Source organism: Archocentrus centrarchus, chromosome 14, assembly GCF_007364275.1.
Source record: "Archocentrus centrarchus isolate MPI-CPG fArcCen1 chromosome 14, fArcCen1, whole genome shotgun sequence".
NCBI classification, from domain to species: domain Eukaryota; kingdom Metazoa; phylum Chordata; class Actinopteri; order Cichliformes; family Cichlidae; genus Archocentrus; species Archocentrus centrarchus.
Genome location: NC_044359.1, coordinates 32,835,537 through 32,856,157, shown reverse-complemented (window position 1 = coordinate 32,856,157; position 20,621 = coordinate 32,835,537). Strand labels below are relative to the sequence as shown.

Genomic DNA, 20,621 nt, shown 5'->3' with positions numbered 1-20,621 from the left:
GTAAAATAGCACATCTGGCTGTAAGAATAGGATACGGAGAGCAAACTCATTGCACATGTTGATGTAATTCTCCGTAGTCAGTGAGCGTGTCATGTTTTTATGTCCCAGCTAACAACAAAATGTTTTTTAAATGTATTTATAGTTTCTATGTTTGACATTCCTGAATGCAACTACTCTGTCATTTCATTACCTTGAATCTACAAAGAGGATGCAGGTGATATTTAAATTCAAACTGTACATAATAAATAGTTTCATCCACATGATGTGCAGTGAGAAATGAGTGGTGTAACAGTGACACATAGTGGCAGGTGTACTGTAAAAGCCTAGCAAAGTTATCTGCTGCAGCAAAAGCAGTTCTAATTTCTAATTCTGTGACTGGCTGTCCCTAGGTGTTAAAGACAAGGTAGGTGAAGTTCTCTTCCTTGGGTTTGACGTTAAAATTGTAGTGTCCGATGCGATTCCTCTGGCAGTAGAGGAGGCAGGCGAGGGAACCGATGAAGAAGAGTGACAGGCCGATTCCAAGAAAGGAAAATCCAACTACATGTAGAGTGCTCAATTTCGCATCCAAGAGCTCTGCAAGAATATATGAATCAGACTGAAGCATTAGAAATTAGCAGAGAATCTTTCTACGGCACAGTGAAATACTGAATACTCGTGAGCCTATCGTGAAAACAGTAACCAACCTCAAATGAACTTTGAGAGGTTTTGAACTGATCTGTTTTCCATCAGCCCTGTGACAGGCTGGGAGAGGCGTCAGAAAACGGATGGATGGATGAATGTTTTCCATCAAGCTACTTGAACTTTCCTCTCCACCACACTGATAACAGAGACAGCTGCGCTACTGCCTTAATTCAGCAACTATAGATGGCTCATTCAAATGTTGAAATGAAGAGAAGTGCTAGGTTTACAACAGCAACTGAAGGCTTAAACAGATTTAAAAATGGACGTCAGCAGCAAAGTGGAAGCTGAAGTGTCACTGCTACATGATTCTGACTCAAACCGAAGCATGCAGGTGGAAACAATCGTGTTCCAAAACAGCACACAATACTCTGGTTTTTAAAGCAGACACTGTGTAAAAATACACACCTTCCTCTGAACTCATTAGAGGCCCAACTGAACGGAACCCTATTCCAACTGCATTTGCAGATCGAGTTGATCTTTGGAGACAGTCCTGCAAGAAAACATGAGAATAGTTTATTTTGCATCTTCTCTGAATGTTCCATCAACTAGAGGCTTTAGTCTAAGCCAGTGAAGGTTGTTTCTTTTACACTCAAGGCTGCAGGTTTGCATGTACTGTATTGTGGAGCAGAAAGCACTCACAGGCACACAGGTATACGATTTAGTCGGCAGGCAGATCTGGATTTCGCAGTGCAGGTAGATCACAGTCAGGCTGACAAAGGAGAAGATCTGCACGGACAGACGGGATGTGCTGGAGTTACCGTTCGTCAGCACTTTGGTGTGTGTGTTGAGGGAGCAGCTGTGGAGACACAGACAGGGGGACTGACTGATGAACTTAGCTGCATCTGATACAGTCTTATAAACTGTATCTGAACTGTTGAATATCGTAATTGTTCAGGCTGTTATTACAAAGAATCTCCCATAAATAATTTGATGACTGTTTGAATTATCTGCTGGGATTTCGTTGATATCATTAGATAACACAGATTTAGCTACCACATTGAATCATTGTCACTTTGATGTCACTGTGTGGTTTTCTTTCCATTTTTTCAGCTGCTGCATTGAGATGAGTTTCATTTGAATGGAGGGACCTTTAGGTGTGAATGAGAAAATGCCTTCCCGTCAGCATGGGTGCGTGTGGGAGGTGGGTTTTTTTTAGTAAATGATATCATGACCATCACATTTACCCATATCTCTGCCATTCATCTTAAGACCAAGCTGATTGAAAATCATCAAGCATAACTGTATATTAAGACATCTGACATGATTTTGAAATCCACTCATTAGTGTTTCAGCCTCACTAGAGAACAAATATTGCAAATATGAAGCTACAGCCTGGAGAAAACTGCATCTGCTACTGAAAACATCTGCTTCCACTAGCAACAGCTTACTGGCAATTCACACATTTCAGTTCATTTGTTTCATTCACACAAGCCTCCGCTAAGCCACTCCTTGGATGGGCTGTCATGTTTTACATTTAGTTTCAGGGATCCTGGGAGATGGATTTTCTGGTATCTGAACGGAGCTAAACTAACTGGTTCGCCCTCATGCTAAGCTCAGCTAATCTCCTGCTGGCTGTAGCTTCAGACAGTAAAACTCTTATTTAAAATGACAATATGCATTCAGTGCATTCACCCAAATGTTGCAGTGAGTGGCATGATATGATGTCTTGTTTTGGCTGGCAAATTTCATTTTAATGTTTGACTTTGTTTTGCCAAAAGAATGGAAGGGTCTGCTTTCAAACGACATCGAAGACTTGCCTTTACTACACCTGTGGGCAGTATGAGTTAAACTAAGTTAAGATCAGTAATTAACGTGAAGGAAATAACTGTATCTGGAAATCAGTGATAGTGCCACAGCAGCAACAGACCTGTTCATCAGGAAGACATAGCTGGAGGTGTCTGCAGGGTTTTCGGTGGGAGTGGCCCAGCACTTGTTGATGATTAGTTTAATCTGGTCTGAGGAGGTGTTGAGTCTGACCTCCACTACCACAGGCTGCTGATGGGACAGGCTGTAGTTGTGAGGCAGAGGAACTGTGCCGTTCATCAGCTGCATGGTCACCTGGGGTGACCATGAACCCATGATGAGTTCATCAATCATTTCGTTCCTGGATATGAATGAGAATGAATAAATACAAATTTAACGAATACAATATAAACAAGAAGCACTGCAAGAGTGCAAACTTCCACCACAGCAGCTCACTCTGTGGGCAGCATTTCCTTATAAGGGAACCGTTTTGCATTCTGTATATATATTAATTTTGTTTTCTTTCTTCTTTGTAAACGTACTTTAAGAAGTTTGAAATGCAGCAACAATCAAAAGGGCAGCCTTCTAACTAACCAGGCAGCTCATTCTCTTTGTCTGGACAGCACCTTCTTTAGCATGTTTTGGGCTCAACTTGAGAGAAAGGCAGACATAAAATGTCAAAATGAGGTCATATACCATTATCATTTCCTAAATGTTACAAACAAAGGCAGTAGAAGTTTAAGCACAGTTTTAAAAATAAAAGACATTTTATGAAAGTTTGACCTTATTTGAACTTGAAGAAGAGGTCAAAGGTCAAATATGACATGATAGTTTAAGTCTTTATACAGTACATTGTATATGTTGACAATACACACCACAATTGTAAGAATATAGTTTTTAATTTTTGAGGCTTTTTATTAATTTTCGACCAATGAATCATTAAGCTGACCTTGGAGACCTTGATGGATTGTTAACATGAGCCAACTCTGCACCCCTACACAGTTTTATCAGGATTCATTCAAAACTTTTCAAGCCATCGTGTTTACAGACAGGATAACATGCACACATGCAAACACTACCAAAAACATAACCTCCTTGGTGGAGGTATCTATATAAAATATGATAAATAAAATATTTAACAGTTTATGCTGCTAGTTATCTGATGTGCACAGGCACTTCTGAAGGCTAATACCAGTACTGTTACAGCACCGTCATGGCACAACTACAAATAAAGTAGCTGTTGGTTATGCAATGCTACTTTCACTTGCACTGGGCTATTAATGTGTCCACTGAAAATTGAGTTTAAGTGAATTAAAAAAGGCTAACTACCTCTACTTGGTGGCAGCACTGTTAACATGAGGGTTGAACAGCTTTCAGACTCAGTTAAGTCCATTCGTATAACTAAATGGGAGCTCCACAGTATCAGGGATTCATTCATGTTTAAACATTTATACTAATGAGACTCTGGTTAGTTATTCATGAAATTCTGTGTAGGACACTAAATATACATCAGCTAATGGTGTTGTAAAAGAAATAGGAAGCACAGAAAAAGGCAAAGCAGCACTCCACTGTAATTCCAAACAATCAATAAGGTTCATAGAACAAGGTTTCTAAGTCTGGAATGGTATTCAGTTGATCATAGGCACAAAAAAAGGGGAAATGGGATATTAAACCAGACTGATTCATCGTGAAATGCAACAAGATTAAAGCAAAGCATTTTACCATGACATTCAAAAAATAAAAGATTGATGAACACAGACAGAAAAAAGAGGGGCACTGTGTTTCCTGATGGAGGCAATTCCCTGTTCCCAACAGCATCCCTCAAAAAAACAAAAAAATTACATATATATAAACCCACCTGTGAAAGGCTTATACCTGAAAGACACTGTCTTGCATCCCGTGGAAGTAGCTGTCAAAATGCTATCCAAGATGTAAAAAAAGAAGCTGCTGTCATACAGAAACTCTCTGAAGCAGGACTTTGGGCATTCATGAGATTCCTACTGTGTGAATGTTGATTTATAATAGGTAGTGTAATGTGAACAATAACTTTGTTTTAAAGTTCAAAAAGCTTGATTTTTTATTTTTTTTTTAAAGAAGTTCTTGGAGATGGTCAGAGGTGTGCTTTCTCATCGAGTTTTTAACTCATCGGAAACCTAAAGGCCACCAAAATAACTGACTCTTTGTCGTGGTCCCGGGTCTGCAACCCTTTGATTCTTAGTTTAATGGACATTTTTAGTTTATTTGCCTTCGTGATGACTGCTTCATTTTCTTATATTGTTTCACATGTTCCCCTTATGTATTCTTAAGTTCTCGTGGCTTTAGACTTTATTTCTCCCTGTGTTTTTCCCCCGGTGTCCCTCCCTCACTGTTTTCCTCAGTGTGTCTGTCTCCCCGGTGTCAAGTTTGCATTTCTGTTTCCCTGTCTTCTCACTTCCTGTTTTACTTTGCCAGTCTCGTGTTCTGTGTGCCGTGTGTCCTGCTTTGCTTCCCCTTGTCTCATGTCTGTGTTCACCTGCTCTCCCAGCTGTTTCCACTTCCCCATTATCCCTCTGTGTATATACTGAGGATCAAGTCCTTTCAGGTCTCCTCGTCTTCCAGTATTTAGCGTGTATCCCCAGTTTAGTTAATTATAGTACTAGCTTTCTGCTCCCCTTTTGTATTTTGTTCCAATAGTTATTGTATTCTGGTCTTTGGCCTAATAAAGGTTTGCTGTAAGTTCATCCCTGTCTGCTGCCTGTGTGTCTGCTCTTGGGTCCTCATTCCTCGCCTTTCACTACACATGACACTCTTATTATACTGGTGGCACAATTAACTGAAAGATCTAGGAACATGCACCTGATACAAAGTAACTGAGCAAAGAACATTAAATAAACACATCACAATCTGTTGTTGCTTATTACCATCAACTAATAAAGGCTGCTGTACAAAAGAACTACCAGCAATTAAATCACACCTGTGCTGACATTCAGAACAACAATGCTGCCTATTATGTGATATTGTTTAAGTGTGTACTGTTTGAATGTGTTAATATTCTCTTCTGGAGGCAAAGTTCTTTATCTTGTTTTTTCAAGAGCAGTTTGTCGGTTGCATCAGCTGTCTAGGGGGTATTTTGAAAAATGCTAAAACATGATGAGTACTCATGACAGCAAGTGGAGCTTACCCCATGACGCTGAAGTCTGCAGAAATAAGCATGCTCTTCATGTAGGCACACATGATCGGGACTTTCAGCTGTTTTGAGGGCACCTCCTCTGCTCCACTTGGTGAGACGTATGGATCCATGGTGTTAAATAGACTTACAGATGCTATGTAGTGGGTTTCATTCTAAAATATGGAATTATACAGAATTAAAATACCCACAAGTTTGTTTTTTCAGACTTAATGCACTTAATTTTGGAGACAAAACACTGGCAAGCATAGTATAGCAAAAAACATGCAAGAGCACAGGAAATTATGGAAGTTTCCCAGATGCAGAGGAGAAAAACTTACGTGCACAAGTTTAGTGTCACACTCATCCCACGCCACAGTCAGCTCGACATGGGTGTCATTGCCACCATTGATGCCACAGCCCAACTTCCCCAAGTAAAGGGCACTCTCCTGGATCTTGGAACTCAGAAGAAAATTCTTAGTGATTGTCACAGTGATGGCAGCAACTCTGCAATGGACTGAGAAGTCTCCTAAAATAGAGTCGTTGGTGGTAGTAGTAATACTTAATGAGTTGGTTGTAGTTCTTGGGGCAGTAGTGGTGATTGCAGGGGTAGCTGTAGGGACAGTAGTGTTTGTTGGGGGTGCAGAAATGGTCATAGGGCCAGTAGCAGTAGTTGGGGTGGTAGAAACAGCTTTTGTGGTAGTAATGGTTGTGAGTGGAGCAGGAGTGGAGGTTACTGGGGTAGTGGTGGTAGTAGCTTGAGCAGTGGATGAGACTGTTGTGGAACTCGTTTGACCTTTTGATGTATTATCTGTTGTTATTTCTGGAGCAGCAGTTGCAGTGGTTACAGTTGGCTCAGTGGTTGAGGCTGTTATTCCTGTAGTCAGGGCTGGTGTCACTGTTTCAAAGGTAGCAACTGTTGCACAAGACAAAGCTCACTGGTTACAAAGACTTCTAGATTTGCATATAATTGGTGTAAATTAGTTTTCACACTGACCTTGACAGGCTCGTCCAGGTCTTTCTGGGTTGTTGTCAGTGAATCCAACCAGACAAACACATGTATAGGAGCCCCAAGTGTTATTACATGTAGCCCACTGAGAACAGTCATTTTCCCCTGAAGCGCATTCATTAATATCTACCACCCCAAACAAACAACAAACAAACAAGCAAACAGTAAGTCAGGTACAATGTTATTAGTTTTTGGTTGTTTACTCATTTAATTAATTTTGAATTAAAAAAAAAATTTAGCTGTGAGACACAAAAAAGTTTTCTATGTGGCACATAATGAAGGAAACCATTATTCAAGCAAAAAAAATTTTTTTTAAATGGGAGAGAAAGGATTGCTGGGAAAGAACATTTTTGCATCTACACACATTTTAATTTTTGTTTTCAGTTTAGTTTTTATTGTTTGAAAAGGTTTAGTTTTAGTTTAGTTTTTTAATTTTAGTGTATCAGCAGCATATTTACCTTTGACATGTGAAGATTAAGGAGAACCAGCAGCAGTATTGCAATGAAAACATAACACTTTTTGAAGGGAGTTGATTCAGTCCAGTAGGCATCCAAAGTCTCAGTAAACTAGTAAACTAAGGATATTTCTACTATATTTTTAAATTTAGTTTAGTTAGCTTTCCAGGTTTACAGAATAATTTTAGTTCTTTTTAATTTTTAGGAGCTAAAATGTTTTTTCATATTAGTTTTAGTTTTTAGTTTAGTTTTAGTTAACTCTAATGCAGCTGTTTTTTGCTCATTAATGGAGAATCAATAAAAGAATAAACTAAAAAGACTTTGTACTACCAAGCAAACTATTTCCTACAAACACTATCAATAATTACTGTTGGCTAATTGAGGCTCCATTGTTACTTCTCACTTTAGCTTACATTGTACAGATGAGAACAAAAGTATTAATCCCCCTATGAAATTTAGTTTAGAGTTAGAAGTTTTGCCAAAATTTTCCCCAGTGCTTTTTAACAGAGGAAGGGATTTTTAACATACATTCAACTAAGCATACTAGTTTTCTTTAGAAATCATACATTATTTTTATTTGCACACATTAACAAAATTATTTCAGAAAAAAACAAAATACCAGGGTCAATATTATTAGATGCCTGAAAAACTGACCTTTTTATTGAACCATAACACAAACCACTGCTGTGAAATGATGTGCCTTAACTGTGTAAGCATAAGGTGTACAACCCAAAGATCACTGTTCCTACAGTGAAACATGGTGGTGGGAGTATTATGCTGTGCAGATGCTTCAGTGCATCTTGAACTGGGAGTCTTGTCAATGTAGAAGGAATCATGACAAAAAAAGGATATTGTCACCCTCTTAAGATAATGGGCCAAGTAATTTTTTAAAGAAAATCTTTTTTTTTTTTTTTTTTGCACAAATCATCAAATTTTCAATATTTGGTTTTGTTTTTGTTTTTTGTTTTCCTTCGTGAATCACCATCTTATTGTGGTGGAGGAGTTTGTGTGTCCCAGTTATCCCAGGAGTGAGGGAAAATGTTTGCGCCCAGCCGGGCGGAGCCCGAAGAAGAGACACGGGCCCACCCTCCTGTAGGCCGACCACCCAAAGGACTGAACATCCAGAGGATGTTGTAGGGCTGTCTTGGTTTGCATGCCTCTGCAATGTCGTGTGGAGCGTTGAGGCAGTCCCACTGGATTCGCATCTTTAAAAAGGGAGACCGGAAGCTGTGCTCCAACTATCAGGGGCTCACACTCCTCAGCCTCCTCTGTAAGGTCTATGCCAGCGTGCTGGAAAGGAGGGTCCATCCGTTAGTCAAACCTCAGATCCAAGAGGAACAATGCAGTTTTTGTCCTAATCAAGGAATGCTGGACCAAGTCTTTATTTTTTCAAGAACATTTGAGTGTGCGTGGGAGTTTGAACATCCAGTCTACATGTGTTTTGTGGACTTGGAGAACGTATTTGGCAGCGCCCCTCGGGGTATCCTGTGGGGGACGCTGCAGGAGTATGGGGTGTCTGGCCCGTTATAAAGAGGGATTCAGTCCCTTTACAATTGCAGCAAGAGCTTGGTCCAAATTGCCGGCAATAAGTTAGACTGGTTCCCTGTGGGTGTTGGACTTTGCCAGGGCTGCCCTTTTTTACAGATTCTGTTCATAATTTTTATGGACAGAATTTCTAGGTGTAGCCAAGAAGCGGAAGGCTTCTGCCTTGGTGGCCTCAGAATCTCATCTCTGCTTTTTGCGGATGATGTGGTACTGTTAACTTCATTAGGTGGTGGTCTCCACCTCACAGTGAAACAGTTCACATCCGAGTGTGAAGGAGCTGGCACAAGAGTTAGCACCCCTAAGTCTGAGGCCATGGTCCTCAACCGGAAAAGAGTGGCTGAATTGCTGCCACAGCTGGAGGAATTTAAGTATCTCGGGGTCTTGTTCATGAGTGACGAGAAGAGTGGAGGGGGAGATTGACAGACAGATTGGGGCTGTGTTTGCAGTGATGTGGGTGCTGTATCGGTCTGTTATGGTGAAGAGGGAGCTGAGCGTAAAAGTGAAGCTGTCAATTTACTGGTCAAGCTCCGTCCATACCCTCACCTATGGTTATGAGCTTGGGTAGTGAACAAAAGAACGAGATCGCAGATACCGGCAGAAATGAGCTTCCTTCGAAGGGTGGCTGGCCTCTCCCTTAAAGAGAGGTGAGGACTGCAGCCATTCAGGAGTTGCTCAAAGTAGAGCCGCTGCTCCTCCATATCGAAAGGAGCCAGGTGAGGTGGTTCAGACATCTAACTAGGATGCCTCCTGGGCGCCTCTTGGGTGAGAGGTTCCAGCATGTCCTACCGGGAGGAGGCCCTGGGGCAGACCCAGGATACACTGGAGAGATTATATCTCTCGGCTAGCCTGGGAATGCCTCTGTGTCCCCCCATATGAGCTGGAGGAGGTGGCTGGGGATAAGGAGGTCTTGGCGTCTGTGCTTAGGCTGCTGCCCTCATGATCCAGCTTCAGATAAGCTGAAGAAGATGGATGGATGGATGGATGGATGGATGGATGGAAGGATGGATGGATGGATGGATAATTAAGTTTTTTGTGTTTTCTGAAACACACAAAAAAACATGTTTTTAGGAGAGTAATGATGTGAAGATTTTGAAAGGAAATCTCAAGCAGTCAGGAGCAAAACTGGTTCTGGGTTGTCTTTGTCTTCCAACATGACAACAACTTGTCATGGTCCTGGGTTGGTTACCCAGTATGTTCTGAGTTTGTACCTTTTTTCCATTTAACTATCTTTAATTGTGTTCTTAGTTTCTGGTTCTTGGTTTAGTTCCTCCCTTTGTGTTCCTACACGTGTGTTTGTCATCATACTGGGCCATCGGCCCAGTGCCCCTTGTGTTTCTTGGAGTTGTGTTGTTTAGTTTTGAATTAGGATTTTAGTTTGTCATTGTTTTCTGTTTAGTTATCTGTGTTAGTTCCTGTTTCTCTCATGTTGTCTTTCCTGTGGTCTGTGTTCAGGTGTTTGTGTTATCCCTCCGGTGTCAAGTGTGTGTTGTGTTTTGATTCCCGTGTCTACCTGGTTGGTTAGTATTCCTGTGTCTGTTTTGGTTTCTCATGACTTTGTCCCTTGTCTCATGTTTTGTTTCTCTTCCCAGTGTTTCCCTGAGAGTTGTATTTAGGTTTCTGTTTTGGTCGTGTTTAGGGTCCCTCCATGTGTCAAGTCTGCGTGTACCTTGTTTGGTTACTTCCTGTTTTATTTTGATAGTCCTTTGTCCTGTGTGCTTGTGTATAGTTTTGCTTCCCCTCATTTCGTCTGTGTAATTATGTTCAGCTGTGCCCCTCACCTGTTGCCTATTCCCTCATTATCACTTGTGTATTTATCGTCTGCATTTCCCCTTGGTCCTTGTCGTGTTGTTGTTTGTATCTCCTGCTCTGTGCCTGAGTGTTTAGTGTTTCGAGTTTAGGTTGAGCTGGCCCCCGTCCAGTGTTTTGTACCTCCTGAGTTTACATAATAAATCCTAAGTTCAATTTTAGTTGTGTCTTGTGAGTCCTGCTTTGAGGTCATCTGCCTTTCCTGCCACAACACCAAACCTGACAGTCTTGTTTTTTCATGTTTGTTCATTTGTGTATCTGCCTCCCAGTGTTGTCAAGTCTGTGTTCCTGTCTCCGTGTTCATTTGTTTCCTGTTTTACTTTGTCAGTCTTTGTCCTCATGTGCTGTGTTTAGTTTTACTTCCTTGTCTCGTTTCTGTGATTACGGTCAGCCGTGCTCCCCACCTGTTGCCTGTTCCTTCATTATCCCTCTGTGTATTTAATGTCTCAGTCTTCACATTGTCTCTTGTCAGATTCTCATTGTCATATGTGGCAGTGGTTGTTCCCATGTTTCCAGTGTTCCCATGTCTCCATATTTCCTAGGTAACATTTCCCAGTTCTGGTGTGCCTTCGTTGTCCTCGATTTTTTTCCTGACCTTGTGAGTTTTGTTATGTTAACAGCCACAATAAAGGCTCATTTTCTGTTTATCCCCATCTGCCTGTTTCTGAATCCTGCATTTGGGTCACACACCGCATGGTCTACTTTTATCAGCCGTGACAGACCCAAAACATATGTCGCTCCTGTTGAAGAATGACCTCCAGAAGAGCAAAGAGAACATTACTGACTGGCCTGTACGAACCCTGACTTAAATCCCATTAAAAAATCTGTGGGGTGAACTGAAGACCAAGGTCCATGCCAGAAGGCCGCCAAATCTGGAGAAACTTGACAGAAGTCTGGGATTGCTCAGGAGACATGTGTGAGACTCGTAAAAACTATAACAAACAACTGCAGTCGTTGCTGTTGTTTTCAAGCAAAAAGGATACACAATTGACTATTATTATCGAGGAGCATAATATTTTTGACCCTGGTAGTTTTTGGTTTTTGTGAAAAAATTTTGTTTCTGTGTTTAAAGTAAAATAATGTAAGCATCCTAAGGAAAATTAGGATGTTTGGAAAAGTTGTGTTAAAAACTGGGCACTTGGGAAATACTTAAAAATTTCATAAGGGGACTAAAAATTCTGTCCTCACATAAAGTCTGCAGCACAAACATTAACTGTTATGATTACTTCTCTTGTTGGTAAGCTGGATTCCTGATTCTTGGTAGTCAAATGAGCAAACACAATATAGTGATCTGATAAAGCTTCTGCAAAACAAAATACATGGCTCCCACGGGTTGTCGATTGTGGATTATTGATTATGGATTCAGCTGATTCCAGTACCTTCTTTCTTTTCTGTGTTGTAGTGATTTCAGTAAAACTTTTTGTTCAGTCAGAATGATGTGAAGTGCTTACTGACAGAAAAAGAGTCTATCTGAATTTTCTAAGTCAAAGTTTTAATTTGATGATAGTGTGATGATATTTGTTGCAAGTCCAGCATTGTTTTGTTCAAAATTTGAAGCCCCTCACATCAGCTGTTCCCTGCATGCCACGAGTAAGTAATCTAAACTAAAATATAAAAAAAAAGGTCAAACTTAGAATTTCCTGCATGATACTTTTAGTGTTTTTCTTGAAACACTTTCCCAGGAGCATACCACAATCAGCCCACCCCGTTAGAACAAAGAATATAAAGAGACATACCGTTTATGCTTGTGTTGTTTTTATCTACTGTGTATTTAACACTGTTCATCAGGGAGTGCAGAACTGCTGTGGACACATTACTTATGGATTGATTTTGACTTGGGATAAAAACTATGCTGAAGTCAACCACCACGCTCCCCGGGGAAAAGCTTCTGATCTCGATCTCCACCTGGCCTGAATCCACCATGGCTCTCATCTCTGGAGACAGAGACTGGTAGATCTGGTAGGTGACACAGAAAACAGGTCTATAGTCCAAAGGATGTGGATTTTTTTCTTTTTAAATATTTCGGTTCATATCTCTCATTCAGTCACAGCATACCTACCTCCTGTATAATACTCTCACTGAGGTTTTGGTAGGCCTGACTGCTGGTGTTCTGGAGGTCAGCAGTGAAGTTGATGTTAGTAAGCCGTGCTGTGGCCTGAAGAGTCTGAGCATCTGTAAAGAAAACCTTCATTATGCACAACAATGACATTTCCCACAAATAAATGTTGGCCATCTTATTGACCCCAGGTCTTTTGATTAAACAATCTTTTCATCATGCATTAGTGATTAAGAACAATTATACTGCTTTACTTATTACTCCCTGTGGGTAGTAACTGTGGCTGCAATTTTTCTTTTATTTTCAAAAATCTGGATCAGTCACTTTTGTCACTTGTGGCTCTGACAAAATATACTGCTAAAAAATATATTTTTTAATATTACTACTGTTGTTGTCCTCTAACTAAACCCAAACACAGTAGATCATGGACGTACTTCCAAATTGGAGAAATAAAGATTTTAGACTATAAGTCACCTTAATTTGTCATTTTCTGCTGTATATTTTCTTTGAAGGAATAGTAACAAATTTCTCAGCTTATTTTTTTTATATTAGCTATGCTGATGATCTAAAAATAATATGACCACATGACCAACCATTTTGAATGCAGGTAATAATTCACTGCAAGTCTGATCTCTCAACATAGATTGGTAGCTCCGTGATGTTGCCTTACCTGTAAAAAAAAATCTAAATATGAAAGCCAGTGTAAATAATCAGTACTTACCAGTTTTTACTGCTATATGAAGGGTGACTCCTTGGTTTCCGCAGGCACAAGGTGTAACAGCAACCTTGTAGAGTAGTCCAGGATTCAGTTCGCTCACCTCTATCATGGTATCACTGGTTTCTTGAATCTGAATGACCTCTGAACTCATGCTTAGAACAACTACATAAGTCTGGTTTATCTGAGACCAGCCGGACCAGCTGACAGAGAAGGAGGTTCCAGTGACGTTAGCAGACCATAAGCTGCTGATGCTGGGAGGAGCTAGAAGGTGTTGGTGGGTAGGAGGGGACAGACAGGAGAATTGTTGATTATTACTCCGACATTTATTGGGAAATGGACATTTTTATAGAACAGCTCAAAGCTTAGCTTTGCACCGTGACTGGAAACAGGGAGCCAGTTAGTCTAGGTCTGTCCAGAAGTAACAAAATGCAGACAAATACAAAATGCAGCTAAGCTTTAAAAGGCATTATTTTACTTTTTATATCCTGTCAGTTTAATCATAGACTGTTATTCACTGCTTGGGAGACAATCCCAAATCTCACAGTAAAACACACAGAAACAGCTGTGTGCTTCTTTATGGTGAAAGTGGTTAAGATGTACTGCCAAACCAGTTTTTCTTTTCACATTTAGGATGCTTCAGAGGCTTAAAGATCACCTTTGGCCTCTTTGTGGCCTCTTTGTGGCCTCTTTGTGGTTGTTTGGGGGGGGGGGGGGGGGGGGGGTACAGCCTCAGTTCTCACTTTAGCAGTGACTTTACTTTTCAGACCCGAGAGCTTCTTCTATCATTTACAGTCACTCTATGGGAACACCATGACTAATAAACACGAAAGTGAATTTTTTTCATTTACTAGGAACTTTTTCAAACTGTATTTTTCATTTTTACACAGGTAATAACCCTACACATGGGAAGTAACTAATTAAGTTTGTCCTTTCCACTCCACAGCCATTCTGAGACACCTCCAGGTGCTTATTTATACTTTCTTGAAGCATTTTCTAAAGCCAAATATCCCCTCTCTGTTTGGTTTGGATGCACCTTCCACTTTGGCCTGTAAATCATTAGATGTGGATTCTAAGTCTCCTCTAGATAAAAATAGAATATTTCTTACAGCATGTGGTCACTGGAAGAGGTGACTCCACAGTTGAGTTAACTTGGCCATAAGATGCAGAATTTGTCCACAGCGAAGCTGGTGATGAATTATAAGGGACAGAGGTTGTATTACTCGGAGCTGTAGTCATGCTGGTCTCGGAGGGATTGAAGAAGTCTGTTGTGTTGTTGCCATGAGGGCCGTGTGTGCTGTTGGAAGCAGGGGGATAGGCTGAGTTCGTCAGTGGAAGGTTGGGCAGCGTGGGCTCCATGGTGGTCGACACCCCAAAGTCAGCTGGGAGCAAAGGACAAGATGTGGATTGTTGTAATCAAAGTTTCTGGTCTAAATGTCACTGTGTCCTGAGACGTGCGTGTCCGGAGCAAGGAAAAGATTATGATTTGGGATAAAAACATACTATCTTGTAAGAACCATTCTCAATATTTCCTGGACAAAGACTCCCCCCAGCTCCACCCATAGTGAGGGCACAGTTTACATGTTCTTAGTCAGTTCTTAGTCAGTCAGTAGAGGTCGCTTAACTTTAGAAAGTCTGCATTTACAAAGTGATTGAACATTGTGGTTGATTTATGAGGAAGGACTGTCTTTGTAAAAAATGACAAATATGGAGTTTGTTGTGAAGCTAAGTCTTTAAAACTAACCACAATTTCCTTGTTCAAGCAGTTTCTCTGACTTGAGGAACCACTCAGACACGTATTATTGTGTGCTGCTTCATATTAAGGCAGTGGTTTGTTCCCCACAGCTTTGTTCCAAAACAACAAGTGAGTGTATTTATCAATACATAAGCAAAATATCTGGGAAACTGATAATTATTTGTGCATAAACTTTAACCCCCCACAAAAAAAAAGCTCTTTGATGAACCTTGACGTGCCTTCTAACTGTAACCTTTGTCAGTTAACTCTGGGACTTTCTGGCAGATGATGGGGAAATCCCTCCTGCCTCTTCCAAAGTGACTGAATCTAAACTACAAAGTTTACCTTAAAGTCTTTGTCAGTGGTGTTGTGCATACAGGTATAAAGGTATAAAGGTATAAATATAATGCCTCAAAAGGGGGTTTGAGGATAGAGTAACTGGAATCACTTGAGGTAAAAAATAAATTTATTAATAATAATAATTTCAAAAGAAGTTCAAATGTTATGTTTAGTGTTATCTGTGCATTTGCATTTACTTTTTTAGGGGTGAGGTAGTACAGTTTTATTTTAGTAATATTAGAAATAGATTGCAATGTTGATTTACTCTTTCTTTCTGAAATGTATTGATCTCTGCATAATGTATGCAGAGATCAATACATTTGGGCAATGATATATGGGGATTCATGTTACTTTGAACCTTTGACCTCTCCTTCAAGGTCAAATAAGGTCAAACTTTCATAAAATATCTTTTCTCTTTAAAACTCTGCTTAACATTCTTCCGTCTTTGTTTGCAACATTTAGGAAATGATACTGCAATGAATATATACAGAAAACAAAACTGTTCCCTTAAAGGGAAATGCTGCCCTCAGAGTGAGCTGCCGTGGTGAGGTTTGCGCTTTAGGGGTGTTTATTGCTTTTTACCGATGCTTTTCCATATTTTTAACAACTCGTTGAATTTTACCATTTAATATTTACAGAGAGGCCTGTACACTTCCATAAAAATGGATAATGCACTTGCAAAAAAAAAAAAAAAATTCCTCTTTTTTTTTTTTTTTTTTTTTTTTTTTTACAGTGCATGACATGACAAAATACTTTCAAAAATTTAATAAAAGCTGGTAGAAGGTGTTTTAATTAGGTCTTAGGCCACTATATGTATATGTATACGTATATGTATATGTATACAAACAAAAAATAGAGCAAAACTCAAGAAAAAGCACAAATGATATAAACAAAATATTTAATATGTGGGCCAATAAAATAAGTCAACAAAACATAATTACACTCAAAATAATTACAACTGAACAACTAACCAAACAAAGTGACCTGACACAATAACACCTGTGAGCATATACGCTCATGATGCCAAACCAAATAACAGACAAGCAACACATGAGATGGAGTCTGACAACAACTTAATAACAAGCCACACCCACTAACACAACACCATGCTCTCCACGCTCTCAGTATTACAGCATGTGGTTTAGGCCATATAAGTTTATAGATAGATGTTCCATCATATGAAAAGAGGCTGATCTCTTAGAACAGCTGCAGTGACTCTTCCACATCACTAAAATGCCTCGTGAGCATAACAGTGCAGAGGGAGGGTCAAAGATTTTCCCTTTAATTTGTTGCACATATGTTTATGTCTGTATTGCAAGCACGCACACGCACCTGAACAGTGGGCTCCAGGGTTGCTCGGGTCAACATCAACGTATCCTTGGCGGCAGGCACACTGATAAGACCCCACTGTGTTGTTACAGTCTGCCTGAAGTGAGCACTGATGAAGAGCAGAGTGCGCACACTCATCTACATCTGCAGATGAAAATGCACATATTTGGAGGAGTTAAATGGCAATCATAATTACATACACAGCTTTTTAATTAGAGTTGTGTTAGCATGAGCTGTAACAAAATAAATCATAAAACAAAGGCATCAGTTTACAGGGGAAGATGTTTAGATTGTGAAATTATGCACATAAAACCAATACATCTGTTCGGGATCCTGGTAAGATCACTGTTCCTTCAAACACACTGTGCAAGTCAGACTTGAGGAAGAACACTTGTCTTCCTCATATCTGTAATTTAAAGGCTTGGAAATTCAGTCTGTCTAAAAATAAGCACCTTATAACACTTGGATGAATTAATGCTTTCAGCAGAGAAAAAGGAAATAAATTATCTCAGGGAGAAGCTATCTGAAGCCAGCGTGATGTGTGTGCACGGTGGTGAGCCCGGTGCCATGTTTCGTGGTAATGTAACAAGCATGACTGATTTATGATAAATATCTGAGTGTGGGTGTGTGTTTTGTGCGTTTATGCACGTGCATGTGCGTGTGCGAACGCTCTGGTGTTATTTTCCGCTATTGCAGGAAACATCCCACAGATGACTGTCACTCAAACAGAAGTAGTGGGAGAAGGAAACTGTGGTGCGACTGAGTCATTTTTTCCTGAACGTTGTGTTCTTTGCCACATGAATCATTCTCAAAACTCTACAAGAATGTCATTTCTCAAAAGGAAAAAAAAAAAGAAAAAAAAGCCCCGAGTAGCTTCACAGAGAGGTCAAAGCTGCTGTACAGAACGGCAGCGCCTCCTCACCTTGCACCGTTATCGAGGACGCTTCCTCTATGCGTTTGAGAAGGAGATGCAGCTTTGATGTGACATTGAACAAAGAAAGAGTAAAGCTGCAGTCAATCAGCAGAGAGGTGGCAGTTCTGTAGGGACACACAGGCTGTGTGCTGAGATAATAGACGGAAACCTCAGACTGCAGGGCTCCGGTCACCTGATAATGACACAGAGAGAAAAATGAATCTGTGTGGAAATGAGCTTCACATATTTTAATAAAAAATTTATATCAAAGAAGGTGCTTAAATTAGATAGCTTGCTGCTGATCTTAGAAGTCTATTCTTAATACATAATGTGTGGACAAAGCTGTTTTATTACCATTGCTTGCAGCAACCGTGTATGATTCAAAAGCCCTTCATTCTTGGACATCATTTGCTGGTAGTCTATCTTCACTGTCACGGTTGCATTCAAACGGTTTCCTCCATTCTCAGAATAATTTGCTGAGGCTAAAAGTTACGACAAAAGGATGAGTCCACCCAGATTTGTCACTGGTAAGGAGAAGGATCTACAGGCTCAGTTTAGAAAAAAATCAGCAGAATCATTTCAGTCGACTTGGGGAAGGAAACAAAAGGAAAGAGAAATGTAACTGAATGGAAACAGGCTGAAGCTGTCTATATATAACCCAACAGCTTTTCCTTTCATATTTTCTTCAGCAGAAAAGAGATCCAATGAAAATGGTGCACACTGGGATCTGTGGATTAATCCAAGTAACTCGGACATGTTTTGAAAAAAGATTTTGGCGACACTGTAATTTTCCAAATATGAAACAACACATGTGAAAACCAGAAGCAAAAAAAAAAAAAAAAAAAAAAAAAACACGCTGTTGTCAAGACAACATAACAGGGTTTTTGTTTATTTTTTGCGGCACTCTTGTTGTACGGGTTTCATTTGTGCCAAAATTATGCACACTGTCTATGTTGACTGAAGAAGCAGCAAAACATTTATCCAGCCACTATTCTGCTGGAACAGATCTGTGAAAATGTTCAATTAATTACTTAATTTCATTTTGTTATTTTAAGAAATTCTAAGTATTTTCTCTTTCCAGTATTGATAATAACACAGAGACTGACACATCATGAAAACAGCACACAGGGCAGCGTACTACTATAGTTGTCACATCAGCAACAAGATGACAGAAGTAAAGCTGCATTAACAAAGACAAACGGTTTGTGAGGCGAGCAGTAAACAACATGCTGTAATAGGCTAAAAACGCTCTGTCACAGTTCAGAGATGACAAGACAGACACAAGTTCAGCTGGTACACAGCAGACGCTGAGCAGGTAAATATAATTTTGGCACAAATATATAGCATGGGCCAGGTATGAGCAGGAGCTTTGGCAAACTTTAGTTTCTTTTGGCTGAGTTAATGGCAGCACTGAGTTGAGTCACTCACTAAATTTTAGCATTATTCTAAAACTGCCATTTGTTTAAATAAAGTGCCGTAAGATGAACAGTGGACACTTTAAATGCAATGCTGTAAGAAAACAAACTCTGATGAGAGAACACGACTTTAAGCAACAAACCATACCAGTTGTATCGTTCACTAATAGTGAAATCAGATGTATACTAACTTGCAGGATCACTGCAGAAAGAGTGACCAGATCTCTGGCAGCATTTCTGCAAGCCTGGACAGTCTATATCCAACTCACAGTCCTCAGCACTGGGACGCAATCCATCTGCAGTTGGACAGGATCCTGGCTTGGAACTAAACTCACCACTCCTGTTTACAGCTTCATTCAAAGGAAATAACATGTTACAGGCCATATATTAGCAGTGAGATATTTGTAGCATTGCAGTTTCAGCGCTTCCATCTGGTGTCTTGCACACAGCACCACACACTGAAAGGTCACACTGACTGCCTGGCCAGAGACAGTGTGTGATGCTATATAATCAGATTTTACAGACAGAAAGAGTCTTCTCCGGTCTAAGAACAAACAGAACAATGTGTGCTTTTCTATAATCCTGATAAGTGCAGTATACTCACGCAGAGCACAGTAACGACCAACTTGCACATAGCCGTGGCAGCATCCGATCACCTGATCTGTCACTGTCTTGTACTTAGTTTGATGGATCATCCTGTAAATTGTGACGGCGCACATCTTCCAGAGGAGCCAACCACCACAAGGCTTTGACACTGAATAGGGAACCTCGTGCACCTCCAGGAAACTCACAGTCCTCGTTTCATTGTGAGTACATAGGTGGTAGCCAGATGGAGACAGGTTATTTTCTGAAATAAAGCATATCTTTCACTTATCAGGTGATTTCCTTGATAGCTCGTCCCTTGCTGCAAAACAACATCAGGTTTTATATTTTGAGTCAGTCACCAAAAATGCTCCTTTATTCTGATGTGCTCATAAAGTATTAAATAATCTGTGACATTAGAAATGTGAAGGTTTTTATCAAAATCAGTGTCATATTCTATTTTGTTTAAACATCTGTTTAGAGTCAACCTGCTGTCAGCACTGTGGCCTACCTTCATTCACAGTGTTTTGTCCTCCGCAGACAGCCAGCAGGGCCACAGCCACGCCAATAGAAAGCGTCCAACTCATTTTAACATCAGAATCAAACCCATATATTTAACCACCACATTGTACTTGCATATTTCACTTTGAAATGATACCAGCTCACTGTTCAGGGTGTAGTCACAGACCAAATCCTCTGTGGCTCTGTTGCTCTCCTCCCCTTATTGAGCCAACAGTACCTAATGCGCCACAAAATTGTGGCATCCAGCAGGTAAATATTACATGACTGTTGATATTTGCAGTTACCATTCATGAATTTACAAAAATATATAAATATTTTAAAGAAGATAAGATTATTTTACACAGCTTTAAAATAACCGACAGCAAAACAACCAAGATAATCAGTATTAATCCATCAGTATAAACATGACAAGCTTTTTATGAACCTCACAAAGGAAAAGCATGCTTTCATTTTTGTAAACTAAACATATTGTCATTTTACCCACTCTCTGGCAATGTCAGTGTAAGTAAACATGTTTATGAGGCCAAGGAGAGCTTTGGGCTGTGAGGAGTCAACGTCCCTAATGGCTTGGTTTCCACTCAGGTAACCATGGCAGTGCTCGCTATGATGTTGGCATTAACAACCAACCATC

The 20,621-nt window shown here is 40.1% G+C and overlaps 1 protein-coding gene across 1 annotated transcript; it reads right to left on the bottom strand.

The window, feature by feature from the left end:
• Window positions 1-317: 317 nt before the first annotated feature.
• Window positions 318-20,055, bottom strand: umodl1 (uromodulin-like 1). Its single transcript, XM_030747185.1, has 18 exons — window positions 19,980-20,055; window positions 19,491-19,733; window positions 19,078-19,236; window positions 17,826-17,947; window positions 17,481-17,664; window positions 16,562-16,702; window positions 14,265-14,537; window positions 13,162-13,419; window positions 12,444-12,556; window positions 12,121-12,340; window positions 6,567-6,704; window positions 6,293-6,485; window positions 5,911-6,190; window positions 5,585-5,745; window positions 2,549-2,785; window positions 1,321-1,477; window positions 1,085-1,171; window positions 318-571 (listed from the first exon to the last, which is right to left on the bottom strand). Exons 1-18 carry the CDS (start codon window positions 20,053-20,055, stop codon window positions 386-388), a joined length of 3,228 nt encoding a protein of 1,075 aa, XP_030603045.1. The 3' UTR covers window positions 318-385.
• Between the last annotated feature and the right edge of the window lie 566 nt (window positions 20,056-20,621).